A 21,621-nucleotide genomic window follows, 5' to 3' on the forward strand; every position below is an offset into this window, starting at 1 on the left:
ACTCCTTTCAGCGGAGAGCGGCGACAGCAGAGAGTGGCGGCAGAGGAGGAGCGTGCGCTCTCTCATAGAGATGCTATAGTACACTGAGACAGGTGGGAGTCCGCAGTGGAATTCCGCCTGATTTACTCAGTGTAAACATACCCGTAGACAGTATTATACATAAGTTTTACAGGTATTGCTGAAGTTTGGGTTTGAGACAACTTTTTACTGATGTTTGAATTTATCTTTTGAATCAAACTTTTGAAAACTTTGCTCATCTCAACAAGGAGATATTAACCACGAATACACTAAGTTTAGACTTGCCTGACATTATCTTGTTAAAAACCTAAAGGTTAACATTAAATTTAGAACACTAATCCCCTTTTATCTTTTTGACAGCCTTACATGGTGACAATGCGATAATTTTATTTACAGGACTGCCAGAAACCTTATTAGATATTTTCATCTTGCTATTCACATGGCTTCTCTGCAAAGCAAGTTTTTCAAGCCCAAATTGTCATTCTCATCTGATGAACAATCACCTTTAAAGGGACTCTGTCCCCTCCAACCCACCTCCCTCTAGCCCTAAACTAAAGTCATCTGTAAATCGGACACACAATGCTGATTCCAAATATGTAATTTGTATATTTATACTCTTTGCATTTCCAAGCTGTAAGCCTGCAAACAGGGTTGATTCATAGAGAGGACTACTTAGCTCAAGAATATAATCAGGGGCGGTCTTGGCATTTCTGGGGCCCCAAGAAAAGTTGTCTGGGGCCCCCCACTCGACACGCGTTCCAAAACAATAGACCGCTGTGTGTTGCCCCCAGTAGTATATACCCCTTGTGCGCTACCGCCAGTAATATATACTCCTTGTGTGCTGCCCCCAATAGTATATACCCCTTGTGTCCTTCCCCCAGTAGTATATAGACTCCTGTGTGTTCCCCCAGTTATATATAGCCCCCCCGTGTGCTCCCTCAGAAGTATATAGACCTCCTGTGTGCTGCCCCAGTTGTATATAGACCCCCTGTGTGCTGCCCCCAGTTGTATATACCCCCTGTGTGATCCCCCACTAGTATATAAGCCCCCTTTGTGCTCCCTCAGGGGTATTTAGCCCCTCTGTGTGCTTCCCCACTTGGATATAGACCTCCTGTGTGCTCCCCCACTTGGATATTGACCCCTGTGTTCTCCTCCAGTAGTATATAAACCCCCTGTGTGGTTCCCCCAGTAGTATATAGACCCCCTGTGTGCCCCACCAGTCTTATATAGACCCCTTGTGTGCTGCCCCAGTAGTATACAGACCCGTGTGCTACCCCAGTTATATATAGACCACCTGTGTGCCTCACAAGTAGTATATAGACCCCCTGTATGTTCCCCCAGTAGTATATAGACCCCCGGTGTGCCCCACCAGTAGAATATAGACCCCTGTGTGCTCCCCCAGTAGTATATAGCCCCCCTGTGTGCTCCCCCACTTGGATATAGACCTCCTGTGTGCTCTCCAAGTTGTATATAGACCCCATTCTGCTGCCCCAAGTAGTATATAGACCCCCTGTGTGCTGCCCCCAGTAGTACATAGACCCCTCTGTGAAGCCCCAGTAGTCTATAGCCCCCCTGTGTGCTCCCCCTGTTATATAGCCCCCCTGTGTGCTCCCCCCATTTATATAGACCCCCGACGTGCGCTCCCCCTGTTAAACAGACTCCTGTGTGCTCCCCCTCCCATATAGTATATAACACAATAAAACAAACACTTATGCTCACCTGGGTTCGAACGTCTCCTCTTCTCTTCACTCTTGTGGCCACAGGAAGGGTTTTCCCTGCGATCACAAGAGGCCGCACTCCCCTTGTCCTGGCACCTATGCTCCAGTGATGTCACTGGAGCACCGACACCACAAGGACAAAGCTGCCACTTGTGACCGCAGGGAAAACCCTTCCTGCGGCCACAAGAGTGACTGACAGGAAGGGGGCCAATGTCTCCCGCCCTGTCAGTGCTGTTGCATATAACTATGAGCACTCATTACGAGTGCTTATAGTTACAGTTCAGATGGTAGCAGCGAGCGGGGCGAGCGCGGCCCTGTCCAGCGGTCTTGAGCACAAGAGCGGGGCGTGGGGGCCCCCCTGGATGTTGGGGGCCCTAAGCGATCGCTTGGGGTGCTTGGTGCCAAAGACCGCCACTGAATATAATGGAGAGGACTACTTAGACTCCTTCATTTGTGGGCTTATAGCAAAGGAATGCAAGAACATAGAAAGATACAAATTGCTGATTCAGAATCAACTTTGTTAAATCTATTTGGAGGTTACAAAGTCCTTTTACGGCATGATAGTCCAGGGGAGAGAACAACCTGTCAGGTCAGCGCTCCCTTCCCCCTGGTACCCTGCTCGCTTCCTGCGCTTTAACACGCATACAGTGAGTGGGAAGCAGCTGGAGGGGTCGTCTGAACGATCCTTAGATCATGGTCTTTTCTGCATGAATTGTGTTCTATCAGCATTTTGAGTGACCATGATTAGTCGACATTGTGCATGTCGGCTGATCATTGACTTTCAAAATGCTCCGAACTGTCGGACGATTGAGGCTGATAATCGCTTAGGGTAATAGGGCCTTTTTTCCTTAAAGGAAACCTCTCACTAGTTTCATGCTGCCCACACAGGAGAGGCTCCCTATACACAATGATCTGTACATTCTCTGAAGCTGCTACAACCATTAGTGCCTTTACCTCAAGTTCACTTTTTGGCCTACTTGGAGGAAAATATAATCTGCTACCTGAGGTGAAACTGGATATATTTGCCCCTCCTAGCAACGCCCCCCCCCCCCCCCGCCCGCCAATCCTATTGAAAATCATAAGTTAGAAAGGCATGTGTGCAGAAAATATGAAAATATGCAGCTTATGACAATAGGTGCATAATATACCCAGTTTCAAGCACTACCTTCCATTCTTGGTGAAGGCAAGACAGAAAAAGTTTGAAAGTTTCCAATTCCATGAGTGTGTATACAATTCTTCAATCTTTATTGCATCTCCTAGTGCTTTAAGGCAAAAACAGCACAGAAAACCATATAGTTACTCAAGGGTGCAAGCCCTCCAGGATCCAGTCTAAGATCCCTTTGACATAGATACGAAAAAAGCAATCCAAGGCAGCACTCCCACAGCGAATCCAAATTTATTCACAAATGCAACGTTTTGTTTTAACACCTGTTTTAAGCACATGAGAAATGCTTTTGGGGCATGCAGAGATGTCATACTAAAATTGTGGCATACATAAATGTGATCGTAAACAATGTAGCATGCATACATACTAAACAATGTAGTGTACAGAGATGTCATAGTAAATACTGTAGTGTACAAAGATGTCATAGTAAACACTGTAGTGTACAAAGATGTCATACGAAAAGATGTAGTCTAGAAAGATGTCATACTAAACAATGTAGTGTACAAAGAAGTCATAGTGTGGTGTTCCACCACAGGTGTTTCTTGTCTGACACCTGTCGCAAAAGCCTTAAGGTGCGTTCACACGAAACGATAATTGGCCCGATCGTACGATTAACGATGTCGGAGTAACAATTTGAGAACTTGTTGAAAGATCAAAATGAACGATTTCTCGTTCGTCGTTTGATCGTTCGCTGCGTTTACACGTACGATTATCGTTCGAATTCTATCGTTATCGCGCAAATTCGCACGACAATTGTTACATGTAAATGCACCTTTATACTCCAAAGTAAGGTGGTGATGAGGTTGTGTATGATTTTCGCCACCAGATGTCAGTATTCTATGTATAACTTTGTATGTATATATATTGCACAGCTGTAGTCACTAAAGGGTTACTGGTTTTTGTTATGTGATTTTGTGGACCATTGGAGATGCTTCTTTCCTTTCTGCCTATCTCTATTCTCCTCTCTCTGCACACTCTCTTCTCCACCACTCACAGGGACCCATACCCACCCTCGAGGAAGAAGTCCCTGGGGGGGGGGGGGAGAGGAAGTATAGTGTCAGTTTCCCTCTGATTCTCTGAGGAGTAGGACACACATAGACCAGGCATCACTGCTGTACTTAGCCAGGTTCCTTGTCCAGGACAGACCAGCTGTGAAGTAGTTAGATACACATGTATAGAGAACCCAGAGACTTTTCACTTCCAAGCTATAACTACAGACACTATGCAGTGTTAAGCCCTTAAAGGAGGACAAGTCAGAGATTACCCCAGCCCACGCTGTGAACCTCTCTTAACAGTACAGGGCGGTATTCTACAGTATCCGACAGTATCCGACAGAGAAACTGACCCGGATAGAGCAAAGCAACCGCAACCAAGGTCTACGTACTCTATCTTGCAGCGCAGGTAAAACCGGGACACCTTCGGACACTTAGCTTCACCCAGGTAACAAAGGCTGGGGCTTGTGTCACTCTTGTAGGACGGGTACCCCGACACTGCAGGGCAAAAGGTGGTTTAGTAAAACAAGGGCACAAGTATCTCTTCTCAAGTCTTCTTCTCTTCAGTACTCTTTTCTCAAGTTCCGACAGAGCACACTACTACCCTGGGTTGGGGCTCTCACAATAAACTCCTCTACTCTTCTTAACACTAAACTCCACAAGCACTGCTATTCTACCTCAACACTTAAAGTATCTCCCACCACAGATTCAGTGAGCTCAAGTCTGTATTACAGAAGTTATCAATTGCCAAGTTACTTTGTATTACCAGAGACTTTCAGTAAAACCACTTTATTTATTCTACTGGGACTCAGTGATCATTGCACCAGCACCTTTCTGTTCTTTTCTCCACTTTTTGTGGGTGGCGGTACCGACAGTCCGGGTGGCTCATCTTCCCACTCCAGGCCACTGTGACAAGAGCCCAAGGGACCCATCACAACCCGGCAGGTCACCGACCATTTCAGGGGAACAGTATAGCCAGCCACTAAACAAAGCAGGTACTGTATACCACCACACCTGTGTGCTAAGTTAGCACTGGCGTCACAACAGTACCATCACTGGCAAAGCTATACCACAACCACCAGCACAACATCCTCACGGTGGTCCACCACAATAGTAAACACTGCATTCCTCCCAAGTGTCCCTCTTTTCGAGGGACAGTCCCTACTTTTGACCCCCGTCCATCTGTCCCTCTTTGCACCTTACATGTCCCTCTTTTTGACCTAGAAATGAGATTGGCATTAATTAACTTTCTATATTGCTCTAGAAAGTATCTGGTTTGATACCTTATAATAGATCCAAATGTGCGTATTATTCCATCATGTGGTGCAAGTTGGATCCTTAAAATTTTTATATTCAGATGAATCATGTGACAATATGGCCTCTTTCACACATGCAGACTCATTGACATTGACATTGTGCGTCTGTGTCACCTATATGACAGTGGGTTCCTGCAAATGCGAACACACATTTGTAATCCTGTCGGTGGTTAAAGGTCTGCCATTACAGACATGGCTACTGTTCTGTGAATGGGATGTCATAGTAAACACCATAGTTTACAAAGGTGTCATAGTAAACAACGTAGTGTACAAAGATGTCAGTAAACATTCAAGTTCTGCAGTTATGTTAGTATACACACTTCTGTATCCATCCTGAGAAAGCCTTCTCCATAGGACATGGAACTCTATGACCTCTAGTGGTTGTGTAGCTGAATTACACATGGTAGTCACTGCGCCTGCCCCCGAGAACAGCTGCCATGTCATTAAGCATATACAGTACATTACTGTGCAGTGAGTAAACCTCCTCCCCTTCCTTGTCTCCAGTGACGTTGTAGTCTGTGTTTCTCTGTACCAGCCCAGATATGTGCAGATACTGTGCATGATTCGTTGGACAGTGCAGATGACAGGTCACACCCATCTCAGTATAAAAGCAGTGTTGGCACTATGTTGGCACAATGGGTGTAACTTTATCTCCATGTTTTTTGTTGGTCTTCTACAGTCACAGGTACGTATGTCATTACTAGAGTTTTATATATAATAAGCAGTCTATAGTGTAACTTATATTGGGTATAAAGTAACTTCTATCTTATCCATGTAATTGATTAATATCCTGGATAGGACAGAGTCACCTACTAAGCTGAGAGTTTCTAGTATAAACAAGGTGACATTACAGCTGCTCATTACAGCTACTTAAAGGGGTTTTCTCACTATGAATATATTTTATACTGTAGTTGCAGTCATAGATGTACACATTTACAGCCAGGTAAATGTTCAGTGTATACTTTGGCACCTTAATATTTTTTTTATTACTCATTATTTATATGGCACTAACGATTTGCTCAGTACACGTAGCTGTAGTTTATTGGAGGGAAAACACTGCAAACTAAGTGGAAGGCCCACAGCTACAGCATGCTACATTTTGTTAAGAACTGCCCTTGACACAAAAGAAAACTCAAATGAAGAGAGAAAACATCAGAAACAAAAAGCTTTACAGCCATATTGAGTCCTAGCTAACAAACAGACGCAGTGTTTTTCCAGGAAAACCAAGATTTTCAAAGAAAAAATTATTTGTATTTGCTTGCTGAATTTGTGCTATAGGCTATGGAGGCCTAGAATAGAGACTAAGGTGGACAGTAATCTCCCATGGGTGTTTAGTAGGGATGGTTCGAACTTGCCGAGGTTCGGGTTCGTACGAACCTGAACTCTCTGCAATGATTCACGCTGTCTTCCACCACCGTGGAGAAGGTGGATACAGCGGGAGGACCACCTGGAAAACTGGGATACAGCCTATGGCTATGGCTATGGCTGTATCCCAGTTTTCCAGGCGGTCCTCTGGCTGTATCCACCTTCTCCACAGTGGTGGAAGACAGCGGGAATCATTGCCGAGAGTTCAGGTTTGTACGAAGCCGAATCTCGGCAAGTTCGGACCATCCCTAGTGTTTAGCCTTAGGGTGGGTTTACACATAATTCACACTCAGCCAATCAGTGGGCTATCCTGCCGCAGCTGCTGATTGTCTGAGCGGGATGTCAGGATGCCGGAAGCCCCAGAAGCTGGCTGCAGCACAGACCGGTAATGTATTTATGGGGCCAAGGCGGCTTAAGGGGGGCTGCATTTACATACAGCGTGATGAAATATCTGCTGCGAGTATGTAAACCTATTCAAACCGACAGTACGGGAATCGCAGCGGATTTCGCTGTGAACTGTTATGATCCTGTTATGTGTGAACCCACACTTAGGCTGGGTTCACACTATGTATATTTCAGTCAGTATTGTGGTCCTCATATTGCAACCAAAACCAGGAGTGGATTAAAAACACAGAAAGGATCTGTTCACACAATGTTGAAATTGAGTGGATGGACGCCATATAACAGTAAATAACGGCCATTATTTCAATATAACAGCCGTTGTTTTAAAATAACAGCAAATATTTGCCATTAAATGGCGGCCATCCACTCAATTTCAACATTGTGTGAACAGATCCTTTCTGTGTTTTCAATTCACTCCTGGTTTTGGTTGCAATATGAGGACCACAATACTGACTGAAATATACAGTGTGATGCTGCGTTCACACTACGTATATTTCAGTCAGTATATTTCAGTCAGTATTGCAACCAAAACCAGGAGTGGATTAAAAACACAGAAAGGATCTGTTCACACAATGTTGAAATTGAGTGGATGGCCGCCATATAACAGTAAATAACTGCCATTATTTCAATATAACAGCCATTCTAAAATAACAGCAAATATTTGCCATTAAATGGCGGCCATCCACTCAATTACAACATTATGTGAACAGATCCTTTATGTGTTTTTAATCCACTCCTGGTTTTGGTTGCAGTACTGACTGAAATATACTGACTGAAATATACATATACTGACTGAAATATACGTAGTGTGAACGCAGCCTAAATATATAGTGTGAACCCAGCCTCAAAGTGGACCTGTCAGCAGAAAAACCGGGTTGTTAATAAGAGATTAAGCTTGCCATTAAGGAGCTCTTACAGGAGCCAATTACCGGCAAGGAGTGTTGCTAAAATCGCTCCTTCGCACATCACCCTGTGTATAAAGAAGATTTGTGGTCAGTAGCAATGCATTTGAATGTCCGCACAAACGATACAGTGGCCCAGACACACGATTAATCATGCCTTCTAAAGGTACTACAAACGAGCGCTGACTTCGCTGATTGGTGCCTCCTTGCAAACATGCAAAAAGGCCCTTAGTATTGCGGGCATAATTTTTTAAAAATCTCCATAGTCGTTTCCAGTCCTGAGGTATAAGGTTTTTTGCTAATATGTAAATGAGGCTCAAAAGCCTGGCAGGCATTCCGCAGAATTCTAAAAGTTCAGGTCAGTCCAGCCTATCTCCCTTTTATTTAGTGGCTGTCAATTAGGTGGATGCGAGTGGATACAAAGGCAGAGAATACGGGGACACAGGCTGGACTTACTTGCTCTTTTGTTGAGTTAGCGAACACCCTTGGGTTTTTAAGCCTCATGCACATATCAACAAAAAGTCTTCTATCTTAGCAGTGAAAAGGACTATGAAGATGAAAAAGGTACACTTAGAATGTTGATGAAAAGCCCAAGCTACCAATGGGCTTATTTACACCCCTGTTTTCCAGTTGACAGGTCAGCCTAAAGAGTACCTGTCCTTAAAAAAAAATGTAATATGTCATTAGGCATGTCAAAAGTTATTGATCACAGTGGGTCTCACTACTGAGATCAGGCTATGATTTACCAGGGAGAGAGTGCAGCAGCAGCAGCGCGATCCGCATCCCAGCCATACCTCCATAACGTCTAATTCTCATAATGTAAGTCTATCAGGCTACATTAACGGAATTAGTGGTAGTCTTTAAAATTAATTTACAATGAGGGATTTTCTCCCTTCGTATTATTAGTTACATGCATATGCAGATGTTCTTATGTAATAACAACAGGGGATTCTGTTGGTCTGAAATTGGGGCCCAGACAATTATCATTAATACCTTATTATTTGTGTTCACACCCAACCCACATGTATTGAGGGCAACAGAATTCTATTGCTTATTATGATTCACTATTAGTTTAAAATTATCAAGTATCAAGTGCTATATTTGGAGCTTACACATGCATTGCTATAATGGGGATTGTGGTGAGATCATATAAACATTTGTGATCACACCCAAACCTAGTTGCATATAAAGTTATCCAGTGATATATATCCAGCATGGAATTCTACAGCTAAATTACATCATCTATAAGGAATGTTTCTAATAGTCATTTTATCTCTGATTTATTTTCTGCTCTAGCTCTTAAACTTGTTATCAACTGATATACATGTCCATGGAAACGTAGATATAACTAGATGTTGTGTGGCTTGTTATACCTTGATATACCTTTATATTTTCTCCTGGCAATGTTAATTTGTTAGAACTCCCCCCCTCCAATGATGAACCGATAACAAGGCGATTCATGGACAGTCCCTTATTGTTAGATTGACCCAAAGTAAGCTGACCACAAGGAAATTGCTGCAGCAACCCAGGAGCTGCACACATTGGACAATTTAATTTTATTAAAAGACCCCTAAAAAAATGGGTAATCACAGATTCAGTGGTAATTTTATTGACTTTGCATGAATCAATAGTGCGAGTGAAGATGAGAAGCATTAAAGACAATTATATTAGAAAACATTTCTCCAGTTATTAGCCACTTCTCCTGAGCTACAAGGGGACTAAGCCTATGGTCCCTATAGGCTGATGGATGGCCAAGATGCACTTTGAAGAGAAAACTGTTAAAAGAATAGTCAGGTATGTCAGATACAAGTCATATTATGGCTGGATATTCTGCTGTGCCTCATATAGGACAGAGGATGACTAGCTAAGTGTTCCTACCCATCATAAAAATGGAGTTCTCATAGAGAGTGAATTGAGAGGTAATTGAGCATACATGCTGTTGCTTCCTTCATTCAGTAAATCAGTGGGGTCCCAGGAGTTGGATTCCATAACATAGAAAAAAGCCCTTATTCTCTGGTGCCAAGTGTCTCCGCTTCCTTTTCTATCTCTAGCTCTGCTGGATTGACAGTCAACTGGAAGCCGAACTCTGCTACTAAAACTTTCATGTTGCATGTGTGAAATTTGGAAACAGATTTGGAGTATCATGGAGTAAGTTGAGGTTTTGAATTTGTGTAGGGGTTGTGGCTATGTAGTTGGATGCAGCCCTAGGGAGTTCTGGAAAACATGAATACAGCCTATGGCCATGTTCACACAACATAAGTTTAGTACTAAGCACGGCCGTTGTTGCCGATTTGCAACAATGGCCATAATTAATACTAAACTTACATTGTGCTGCAGTTAGAGGGATCGCTAACGGCCATACAAAAAACTGACATGTCACGCTATGCATTGAATAGCGGACACACAAGCCTGACAGGTAACACAATGGAGTGTGTGGTTCCGGCCACAGTTCCCATTGTGTGCTATGGTGAATTGGGATGGGGGCGCACACCGATGTGTCCCAAATCTTCACTAATACCGTCCGTTCTGTGAACCAGCCGGGTCACAGAATTGCTGGTGTTTTATGTTGTGTGAACAAGGGCTATAGCTGTACCCATGTATCCAAACTTCTGCAGTTACCGGTGAACGTTTGAGTTTGGACAAACCAGATTGTGCTCGAGAATCACTCATATAGTCACAACTGAAGTGACTTGCTGACTAGAGTTGTAGTGTTAATAAATTTCCTACACTGCTTCCCTAAATGTGGCCTTGTCAGTGGGGAAAAAATAAGGTTTTATAGTTCTTGGAAGACTGAAGAAATGAAAGAAATAAACACCCCATTCCAACTCTGGGAACCATTGCCATTATCTATAGGAGAAGTTAATAATTGACAGGTACATTATAGAATACACACACATATTTCATATCATAGGGCACAGTCCGTTGCAAAGGAAAAGAAGACTAAAGAAAAAATGATGAAAGGCATCATTTATAATATGCTGCCTTCCTCTGAGAGGCAATAACAAATCCGTTTGGTTTACCCAGGCAACTATCGCCCCTTGCTTGGCAGTCTTGTAGTTAGTTAGGTATATTATAATGATAGCACTATACATCTTTGAATAACAAAACAATTTTTTTTTTCTTTGCAGAACTTAGACAATGGCTGTTAATGAAGATTACCGATCACTGGTCCAAGGCATCAGTAGTGTAAATTTCTCTGGAAACAGTTTACCTTGTAAACTTCTCCTGACTGGTGACAGTGCCTTTCCAGTTGTGGCAAGTCCTGGAAAACATGTCCTCATTGCTGCTTCCAAGTATGGGAAAGGTCGTGTTGTGGTCATGAGCCATGAGGGATTCTTAAACATGCCACAATTTATGGATTTCCTGAAAAATGCCATATCTTGGCTAATACCTTCATCGGGAGCTGTAATTGGCGTAGACAGCCCATTGGGTTTATTGGAACAGACGCTTACTGCCACTGGACATAAGGTTGAGAAGGTGTCTGGTTTTAAGAAAGAGCTAGGGGTGCTATGTATTAATGGGTATAATGATAGCCAGGCACAAGAAATAGTCTCCTTTGTAAAAGAAGGTGGAGGTCTTCTCATTGGTGCTCAAGCCTGGCATTGGGCGCAGTGCCACAAAGAAGACAATGTCCTATGCAGTTTTCCTGGAAATAAAATAACATCGGTCTCTGGGATATATTTTACTGGTCAGGTTGGAGAAAAAGGGAATTTTAATGTGTGTGAAAGGATACCATGGTGCCCCTTCTCTAAAGAGTAAGTACTGTTAATTGTTTTCCATTATATATAATCATTTAGAAATTAATAATGGAATTTAATATTCTATGTGTCCTAATCAGATTATTAGATAGAGCCTAATCACACTTTTCTAATTTTTTATTTCATTATGTTTTTTACAGTGTGAACTTTTCAGCAGATATAAGGCATCTGATGCAAGGTGTTAGCAATGTGGATATTAGTGGAAGCAGTGTCCCCTCAGAACTGCTCCTTCATGGACCGCTGACTTTTCCAATTGGCCTAACCAACAGTAACCAGTGCTTTTTTGGTGCAGCATATTATGGCAGAGGGCGTCTTGTTGTGGGGACACATGAAGGCTATCCCTGCAAAGCACAGCTCAAAACCTTCTGGCTCAATGCTATCTCTTGGCTGGATGCGGGAAGAAAAGGAAAGATTGGTGCTGTCAATAACCTGGGCAGTTTTGCAAAACTCCTACAGACTGAAGGCTACGAATGTGAGGTGACTAACTTAGTTCCTGGTCTGAGTGTTTACTGCTGCACATCATACAGTTCTGGTGAGGCAGACAAGATCCATCAGTTTGTGGCAGAGGGTGGTGGCCTGCTCATTGTTGGCCATGCCTGGTATTGGTCTTACTCTCATCCAAATGTGCTTTCCGAATATCCAGGAAACAAAGTCCTCAATAGGCTTGGAATCAGCATTTTGGGGGCAACAGTTGGTCAGGGAATTTATCCAGTTTTGGATCCTCAAGCAGAGGCTACTACATACCATTTTCCAAGAGCAGTCTCTCAACTCTTATGTGATTTAAGCAGTGGGGTTGAATTGAAACCACCTTTAAGCAACTGGTTATCTAAACTTAGACAAGATGTTTCTACGTTCATGAGGCTGCCGGCAAGCCCTCTTATTTCATCCCTACAGGAAGAACTGGTACATCTGGTACGTGGTTGTAATATCCCCACTGTCAGCAAACAATGTCCAGCAAAAAGCTGTTCCAAGGAGGCTTTCATGTTGTGTCTGGCGCAAGAGGTCAACTGTCTGGATAAACTAGAATGTGATGGTGGTCCCTGCAAACCCCCGGTCACAGTGCAGATTGATGCCACAAACCCTGGTAGCGTATTTTTCTCATATCTAAGTATATTTTTCTCTTCAAAAATGTATTTACCTTGTGGAAAAGCCTGTCTTGTGTAATCAGGACATTTCACGTAACTAAAAGACAAGTATCTGTGTGAACCTCGTTCAAAGTCCCAAGTGTGTCTCTCTCTTATGTCGGTGTGCTCTCGGTTGTCCAGGCCGCCACAAGCCTGTATATCCACGCATATGTAAGTAAGTAGTATACCGATGCACTATGCTTGATTGCAGATACAACGCTTCATTATTAGTTTGTATAGAAAATAATGAATTGACTCACGTTTAGTCGTTTGTTTTCTTACTTTATTTGCTGATACTTTCGCATACTGATATGCAGTGGTAGCTCAGGGCGCTTTCAGGTGTGCATTGAATGGAGTGGGCGTTCCTTACTGCCGTGACGCGACGTTACGGGGTCGCCCCCTTGCTCACGCATGAGTAAGGGGGCGACCCCGAAACGTCGCGTCACGGCAGTAAGGAACGCCCACTCCATGCAATGCACACCTGAAAGCGCCCTGAGCTACCACTGCATATCAGTATGTGAAAGTATCAGCAAATAAAGTAAGAAAACGAACGACTAAACGTGAGTCAATTCATTCTTTTCTATACAAACTAATAATGAAGTGTTGTATCTGCAATCAAGCATAGTGCATCGGTATACTACTTACTTAAGTAATCAGGATATTACTGTGGTTGTCCAGCACCCAGTTAAGCTGAGGCCACCATGCATTTTCATTGCGTTACTGCATTATTTGACGTAATTAATCATTTAATTGCCATCCAGCTGTCCTTCATTGTGTTACTGCAATGAAACTTCAACGTGTGCGAATATACTCTAAAGAACATATAGACATTATATCCATAATTAAATTAACTGTTGTGAAGGTTCCTTATAACTATGAAGTTTCGAGAGTACACATTTGAGATATATGGGTTCAAAACATCTAACTGAGCAATTTTGGTATTGGCTTTTTAGGCTGCCATCACACACAGCAGTTATTGAGCCAAAACTAAGAGTGGATTCAAAAGGAATTGGATTTTTTTGTTTTTAAGGGCTTATACTTTTACTTCCTGTTAATTCCACTTCTGGCTGTAGCTCACAAACTGCAGTGGCAGTATTAAAAAAAAAAAAAGGATCCTTCCTGTGGTCGTGTCTTTCAAAATGTTCCCAGTGTCTTAATCTTTTCATCTGCAGCAGCCGAGTCAATGAGGCGTGGCCTAAAGCGTCTGTACCCTAGGCCTGCCACTCATCTCCTTTCTCCCTCCCTATCCTCCTTGTCATTAGGAATGCCCCTGGCAGCATAACTCCTATTCATTGCTTGTCTTAACAGTGCACATGCAACTCCTCATTGACTCGGCTGCTGCAGATTAAAAAGTAATTTTTTTACCCTAACCAAGGCACAGAGAGCATTTTAAAAGACAGGACCACAAAGGACTTACTCTAATCAAACTGACAGAACCAGCGGTATGGGAGGGTGGGTTACTGGATACAATATCACTAAGATGGGGGCATAGATCTCAGGCACATAACAAATATGACATATGTGAATTCACCATAGGGCCCTTAATATAGCACCTGTACAACAGCCCTCAGGAACCCTATGGCTCATACTTCAGAAATATGCATGCTCCCATATGGTGCCTGTGTGCAACATAGTAAGCAGTGCCTCTGGGGGAAAATTCCTTTATGGTCCTAAAAAACTGATACATAGACATCCTGTCTGCAGGTCCTGATGCCTGGAGAAGTCTTGGACTCTATTTGCCTCCTCGGAAGACTGCAACACTTGTGTTTCCAGCCTCAGCTGTGGGTAAAGGTCTCCAGGTAACCTCCAAAAATGTCTCAGTGTACTGATAAGTGTAACACAAGTTAAAGGGGTACTCCAGGAATTTTTTTCTTTCAAATCAACTGGTTTCAGAAAGTTATAGATTTGTAATTTACTTGTATTTAAAAATCTCAAGTCTTCCTATACTTATCAGCTGCTGTATGCCATGCAGGAAGTGGTGTTTTCTTCCTAGTCTGACACAGTGCTCTCTGCTGCCACCTCTGTCCAAGACAGAAAGTGTCCAAAGAAGGAAAGGTTTTCTATTTGGTACTGCTCTGGACAGTTCCTGTCTCGGACAGAGATGGCAGCAGAGAGCACTGTGTCAGACTAGAAAGAAAAGACCACTTCCTGCATGGCATACAGAAGCTGAAAAGTACTGAAAGATTGGAGATTTTTAAATAGAGGTAATTTACACATCTACATTAATTTCTGAAATCAGTTTATTTGAATTTCTTTCCCACTGTAAAACCCCTTTAATCCTGTTTTAAGGCTATGTCCACATGGGGCTGAGCTGCGGCAGATTTTTGAAGAGTGCCCCAAAACCTGAGACAGATTGCCATAGTTGTGGGCAGTGGTAGTTGCCACAGTTGTAATAAATATCTTGTATCTATTACAGGTACAGGTCGGCTGTCACTCAGATAATCTGAGTAATGCAAAGGAATATTGTCGTGCACCAGTGGTCGTGCGCAGGAAGGGTGTGGTTGCTGAAAAGGTTGAAATATCCTGTGTCTGGGGTGGACTTCTATATGTGATTGTCAAAGCCAAGAGCCAACTGGGTGCTGTTCGGATTTCAGTACAAGGGGTAGAACTAGCTCCTATGTTTATAAAGGGTAAGTATGGAGCGTCTTATGGTTAACAGAACAGTGCTATATGGTCATATTTTATACCCATTTCGGTAAAGACCATGTCAATAATCTGTCATGAATGGTGCTGCTGGTACCTAACTGAAAAAAGGTTCCTTTGTCTCACAACCCAGAAATTGTTTCACATCTGCAGGAACATTTCCATATATTAGAATATCATCAAAAAGTTAAAGAGGATGAACCACCAGGTACATCCTCTTTAAGCTTAACCCACGGATCGAACTGCGCTGTCACGGGGAAGCCGATGCTGCGATCCGTTTAGAATGAATGGAGCTGCGTCATACAGGGGAGGGAATTCCCTCCCACTGGGGGCGGGCCAGCCTACCTCCAGTGCTTGAGCACCGGCCGGTTCCAGTGCATAGAACGGCGCCGTGCACGGGAACCAGGGGCAGTCTTGGCATTTCTGGGGCCCCAAGCAAAGTTATGTCTGGGGCCCCCCACTTGACACGTGTTCCAAAACAATAGACCGCTGTGTGTTGCCCCCAGTAATATATACCCCTTGTGCGCTACCGCCAGTAATATATACTCCTTGTGTGCTGCCCCCAATAGTATATACCCCTTGTGTCCTTCCCCCAGTAGTATATAGACCAGTGTGTTCCCCCAGTTATATATAGCCCCCCCCGTGTGCTCCCCCAGAAGTATATAGACCTCCTGTGTGCTGCCCCAGTTGTATATAGACCCCCTGTGTGCTGCCCCCAGTTGTATATACCCCCTGTGTGATCCCCCACTAGTATATAGGCCCCCTTTGTGCTCCCTCAGGGGTATTTAGCCCCTCTGTGTGCTTCCCCACTTGGATATAGACCTCCTGTGTGCTCCCCCACTTGGATATTGACCCCTGTGTTCTCCTCCAGTAGTATATAAACTCCCTGTGTGGTTCCGCCAGTAGTATATAGACCCCCTGTGTGCCCCACCAGTCTTATATAGACCCCTTGTGTGCTGCCCCAGTAGTATACAGACCCGTGTGCTACCCCAGTTATATATAGACCACCTGTGTGCCTCACAAGTAGTATATAGACCCCCTGTATGTTCCCCCAGTAGTATATAGACCCTCGGTGTGCCCCACCAGTAGAATATAGACCCCTGTGTGATCCCCCAGTAGTATATAGCCCCCCTGTGTGCTTCCCCACTTGGATATAGACCTCCTGTGTGCTCTCCAAGTTGTATATAGACCCCATTCTGCTGCCCCAAGTAGTATATAGACCCCCTGTGTGCTGCCCCCAGTAGTATATAGACCCCTCTGTGAAGCCCCAGTAGTCTATAGCCCCCCTGTGTGCTCCCCCAGTTATATAGCCCCCGTGTGCTCCCCCCATTTATATAGACCTCCGACGTGCGCTCCCCCTGTTAAACAGACTCCTGTGTGCTCCCCCTCCCATATAGTATATAACACAATAAAACAAACACTTATACTCACCTGGGTCCGGACGTCTCCTCTTCTCTTCACTCTTGTGGCCGCAGGAAGGGTTTTCCCTGCGATCACAAGAGGCCGCACTACCCTTGTCCTGGCGCCGATGCTCCAGTGATGTCACTAGAGCACCGGCACCACAAGGACAAAGCTGCCACTTTTGACCGCAGGGAAAACCCTTCCTGCGGCCACAAGAGTGACTGACAGGAAGGGGGACAATGTCTCCCGCCCTGTCAGTGCTGTTGCATGTAACTATGAGCACTCATTACGAGTGCTTCTAGTTACAGTTCAGATGGTAGCAGCGAGCGGGGCGAGGGCGGCCCTGTCCAGCGGTCTTGAGCACAAGAGCGGGGCGTGGGGGCCCCCCTGGATGTTGGGGGCCCCAATCGATCGCTTAGGGTGCTTGGTGCCAAAGACCGCCACTGACGGGAACCAGGCCACAGTCCGAAAAACGAACCGCGGCAGCGGCTTCCCCGTGACAGCGCCGTTCGATCTGTGGGTTCAGCTTAAAGAGGATGTACCTGGCGGTACATCCTCTTTAAGTTATTTCAGTAATTCATTAAAAAGTGAAACTCCTATATTAAATAGACTCCTTACATACAGTGTGATCCATCTCAGGCATGTACTTCTTGCTGATGATAAATGACTTAGAGCTGATGAAAACCCAAAAGTTAGTATCTCTGAAAATGTAAATATTATATGACTAATTAAAATAACAATGCATAAATGTTGGCTTACTGAACCAGATTGAGAAACAATGGGGGACATTTATTAAACATGGTGTAAAGTGAAACTGGAAGAGTCTGTGAGGAATGAAAGGTGGAATCTGATTGGTTGCTAGGGGCAACTGAGCCAGTTTCACTTTACACCATGTTTGATAAATCTGCCCCAATATTCTCATTTTCTGATACACTGACTTCACTAGCTATAACCCATAATTATCAATTTTCATAGAAATAAATGCTGGAAATAAATCACTCTGTGTAATGAATCTATATAATATGAGTTTACATTTTTTTCAAATTCAATTACTAAAATAAATAAATTTTTCAATGACATTCTAATTTATTGAGATGCACCTGTAAAGCCACACTATGACCACCTGGTATGGTGCTGTCATATCTGGCATTAATGATCTAGAAATACATTGTGTTGCTGGGACATCTGGACAATATAGGCCATGTTTGCTGGGGATAACAGTGCTATGCATAAAATAATTACACCCCCCCCGAACTACAAAAAAAAACAAAAAAAAAAACAACATAATGTGAAATTCTTGGTTATTTAGGAGAGATAAGTCGCTCATCATGGGTGCAAACAAATCGACAACATCCAGCTCCTTGGGCTGAACTGATTACAGAGAACATTATCCTTACTGTTCCCTCTGGTGTGATCCGCCAACTGGATGATCCAGATGCTTTAATGGCTCAGTGGGATAAGATCATGGAAGCAATAGCTGATCTTGCATCTATTCCAAAGAAGTTTCCACGCCCGGAAAGATTTGTTACTGATGTGCAAATATCAGCAGGTAAGCAGGCTGCACACAAAAGTGACAGTGGCATTTATATTTTGTCAGTAGTTTACAGCTTTGAACAAAAGTCTTAAAGGGGTGCTCCGGTGAAAAGAAAATATTTTCAATTAACTGATGCCAGAAAGTTATGTAGATTTGTAAATTACTGCTATTTAAAAATCTCCAGTCTTCTAGCACTTATCAGCTGCTGTATGTCTTGCAGGAAGTGGTGTATTATTTCCAGTCTATCACAGTGCTCTCTACTGCCACCTCTGTCTATGACAGGAACTGTGCAGAGCAGTAGCAAATCCCCATAGAAAACCCTGCTTTGAACTCTTCCTGTCACAGACAGAGGTGGCAGCAAAGAGCACTGTGTCAGACTGGAAAGGAAATGCAACTTTGTGTAGGAAATACAGCTGCTGAAAAGTACTGCAAGACTGAAAACTTTTAAAATAAAAGTAACTTACAAATCTGTATAACTTACCGACACCTGTTGATTAGAAAACAATTTATTTTCACTGGAGTATCCCTTTAAAAAGTACATTTTTAATTCTGTTAATGATAGCTACATATGTAGATAGAACTTTTATACAGTGGTACCTTGGTTTAAGAGTAACTTGGTTTAAGAGCGTTTTGGTTTAATAGCTCACAGTTTTTCAAAATTCTGACTTGGATTAAGAGCATTGCTTTGGTTTAAGAGCTCCCTGTACTGGGTGGGAGCGCTAGTGGGGGAGGGGCATTGTCTGCATAGCGAGGTATACAGCACTGTCCACCGACCATGGAAGTCTCCCTCACCTTCCAAATCATAGCAGATCCACTTCAGGCTGGGGCATACATCAGGGGACAGGACTGTGGAGGTAATTTCTCCATAGCTGTAACCCCTCTCTCCCCAGACAGAGAGTGCTGCATGTATGTGCCCACATCTGCCCTGCTCATTCTTTCATGCTCCCTGCAGTCTCTATCTGTCCTTGTGTTTCCCATCCTCTCTATTACTGTACAGTAACTTATAATATCACATATTCAGCTGTTTCTCATTGTTTGTTTCATCTGTTCTACATGTTATTCATAATAATAAATCATTATTTTTGGGGTGTGGAACCAACTGTCTGCATATCAGTGGTTTCTTATGGGAAAATTTGCTTTGGTTTAAAAGTAGATTTGGATTACAAGCACAGCCCCGGAACGAATTATGCTCGTAATCCAAGGCACCACTGTATTTTAATATAGCAAAGGAATGCATTTTTATATGTAGAGTGCTGATATGTATAGGTTTTGGTCACTCCAATTAGTCAGAAGATTGTCACTCATGCATAGTCATCTCTCCAGTAAAAATGAAGAGCAGAACTAAGTTGCTCTCAATACTGGCATAGTCCCAACTACTAGATCTAGTTATATGTTTCATAGACTTGTTACTCTGAAAACCTACAATGACTGAAGAGTTGGACATGTTTTTCTATATATTACTACAGGTTGGATGCATGCTGGATACCCAATAATGTGTCATTTACCAACAGCGAGTACATTAGTAAGTGTAGAGGACATAAAGAAGGGCTTGTGGGGTCCTATACATGAACTTGGTCACAACCAGCAGAGAGGAGTTTGGGAATTCCCTCCTCATACCACTGAAGCCACCTGTAACCTGTGGTCTGTATATGTGCATGAAACAGTGCTAGGAATCCCAAGGGATAAAGCCCATCCTGCTCTCAAACCAGGTGACAGAGATAACAGAATCAAGCAGTATCTGAAGAATGGCGCCAATCTAGCACAATGGAGTGTATGGACTGCACTTGAAACTTATCTTCAGGTACTTTACGTTATTATTATTACATTAAAATACTTAAAGTACTAACGATAGTGTTAAAGGGGTATTCTGTCCCTAGTGTAAAAATGAATATGCTGCTGTGGGTTAAAGGTGGGGTGTACTTACCTAGCCATTTGCAGGGGAGCAGCAGGGGCTTGGCTAGGTAAGTATGGGTTTTTCTATTACATATAGTCTAGTAATGAATACTGTATAATAGTGCTTATAACAGTCTCTGCGGTTTCTATTTTTTTCAGTTACAAGAGGGCTTTGGTTGGGACCCATTTAAAAAAGTTTTTTCAGAGTATCAAACCATGACAAATGTCAGCAACAACAAGAATGTTAAGATGAATCTTTGGGCAGAAAAGTTTTCTCATGCAGTCAATAAAAACCTGACTCCATTCTTCAAGGCCTGGGGATGGCCGATTGATGACGCAACCAGCAATAAACTATCCACATTGCCTGAATGGGACAAAGATCCGATGAAATCTTATGTTGCTTCAAAGTAACCCTGAAAACTCTGAAATCTGGTCTGAAATGAAAATGTACACTGCCAATTCTAGGATATTGATGCCAATAACTATTACTGTATTTTATTTTATTATTGTGCATCTTCAATAGAATACATTTTATTCTTTTTAATAAATTAAATGTTTTTAGTTACAATACCATCTATGTGTTATTATTGAGTTACAATCCAAAGAAATCCTGAAGAACCATCAGGGGTGAAGTTAAAGGGAACCAATCAACTCCCTGAGGGAGTGTGACTTACAGCTGCTGGGCACAGCTCTCCAATGCTGTGCCTGTCAGTCTTTGATGGGGTGGCCATTTCAAAATATCAATCTGTAATTCTCCATCCCAGCACTTGGTAACAAGACATGGGGACGGAGCCACAGCAGCATGTAGTCACTGCCCCCACCCTCTTCCCAGCCACTCATGCTTGATTGGCAGCCTGAGGAAATTGAATGAAAAGCCCAGCACTCAAGCATGAGTGGCTGGGAAGAGGGTGGAGGTTTTATGGGCGGGCTCCTTCACTGTGATTGGCCGCTTCACCAGCAGTATTAGGGCTGGCTTACCGCTTCTGGCTTGTGCTCTGCTGTTCTATGCTGAGCTCAGCTGCACCAACTCTGACAGCTTCACAGCCTGGAAGTTGTCAGTGTTATGGATTGCTGCAGAGAGAAGGTGCGCAGCAGGGAAGCCTATATGCACACTGATGCGTGCACCCAGATCTAAGCAGAGTCATCAGCCCGGCCACTGCTGATAACACAGAGGTGGTCGGGAACCTGGACAACAGCTGTATACACATCAGACACATCAGAAGGCCTAGCAGGGAGCCAGAGCTAAAAAGGTATTAAAAACCAATTGCAAGCTCTCTTAACATTTAATTAGCTAATGTTTTAGATATAGTTATTGAGAAGGGAATACCACTGTAAGCTTGACACTTCCACATACAACTCTCAAGAAAAGGTCCACTTATTTTGCCATATA

The 21,621-nt window shown here is 43.3% G+C and overlaps 1 protein-coding gene across 1 annotated transcript; it reads left to right on the forward strand.

Annotated features, from left to right (window-relative positions):
• The first annotated feature begins 5,794 nt into the window (after window positions 1-5,794).
• On the forward strand, window positions 5,795-20,801 carry LOC138799159 (TRPM8 channel-associated factor homolog). Its single transcript, XM_069979997.1, has 8 exons — window positions 5,795-5,894; window positions 11,007-11,633; window positions 11,777-12,720; window positions 14,465-14,559; window positions 15,177-15,390; window positions 18,114-18,353; window positions 19,805-20,139; window positions 20,391-20,801. Exons 2-8 carry the CDS (start codon window positions 11,017-11,019, stop codon window positions 20,640-20,642), a joined length of 2,697 nt encoding a protein of 898 aa, XP_069836098.1. The 5' UTR covers window positions 5,795-5,894; window positions 11,007-11,016; the 3' UTR covers window positions 20,643-20,801.
• Window positions 20,802-21,621: the final 820 nt, after the last annotated feature.

The sequence above is a fragment of the Dendropsophus ebraccatus genome, chromosome 1, assembly GCF_027789765.1.
Source record: "Dendropsophus ebraccatus isolate aDenEbr1 chromosome 1, aDenEbr1.pat, whole genome shotgun sequence".
In the NCBI taxonomy this organism is placed as follows: domain Eukaryota; kingdom Metazoa; phylum Chordata; class Amphibia; order Anura; family Hylidae; genus Dendropsophus; species Dendropsophus ebraccatus.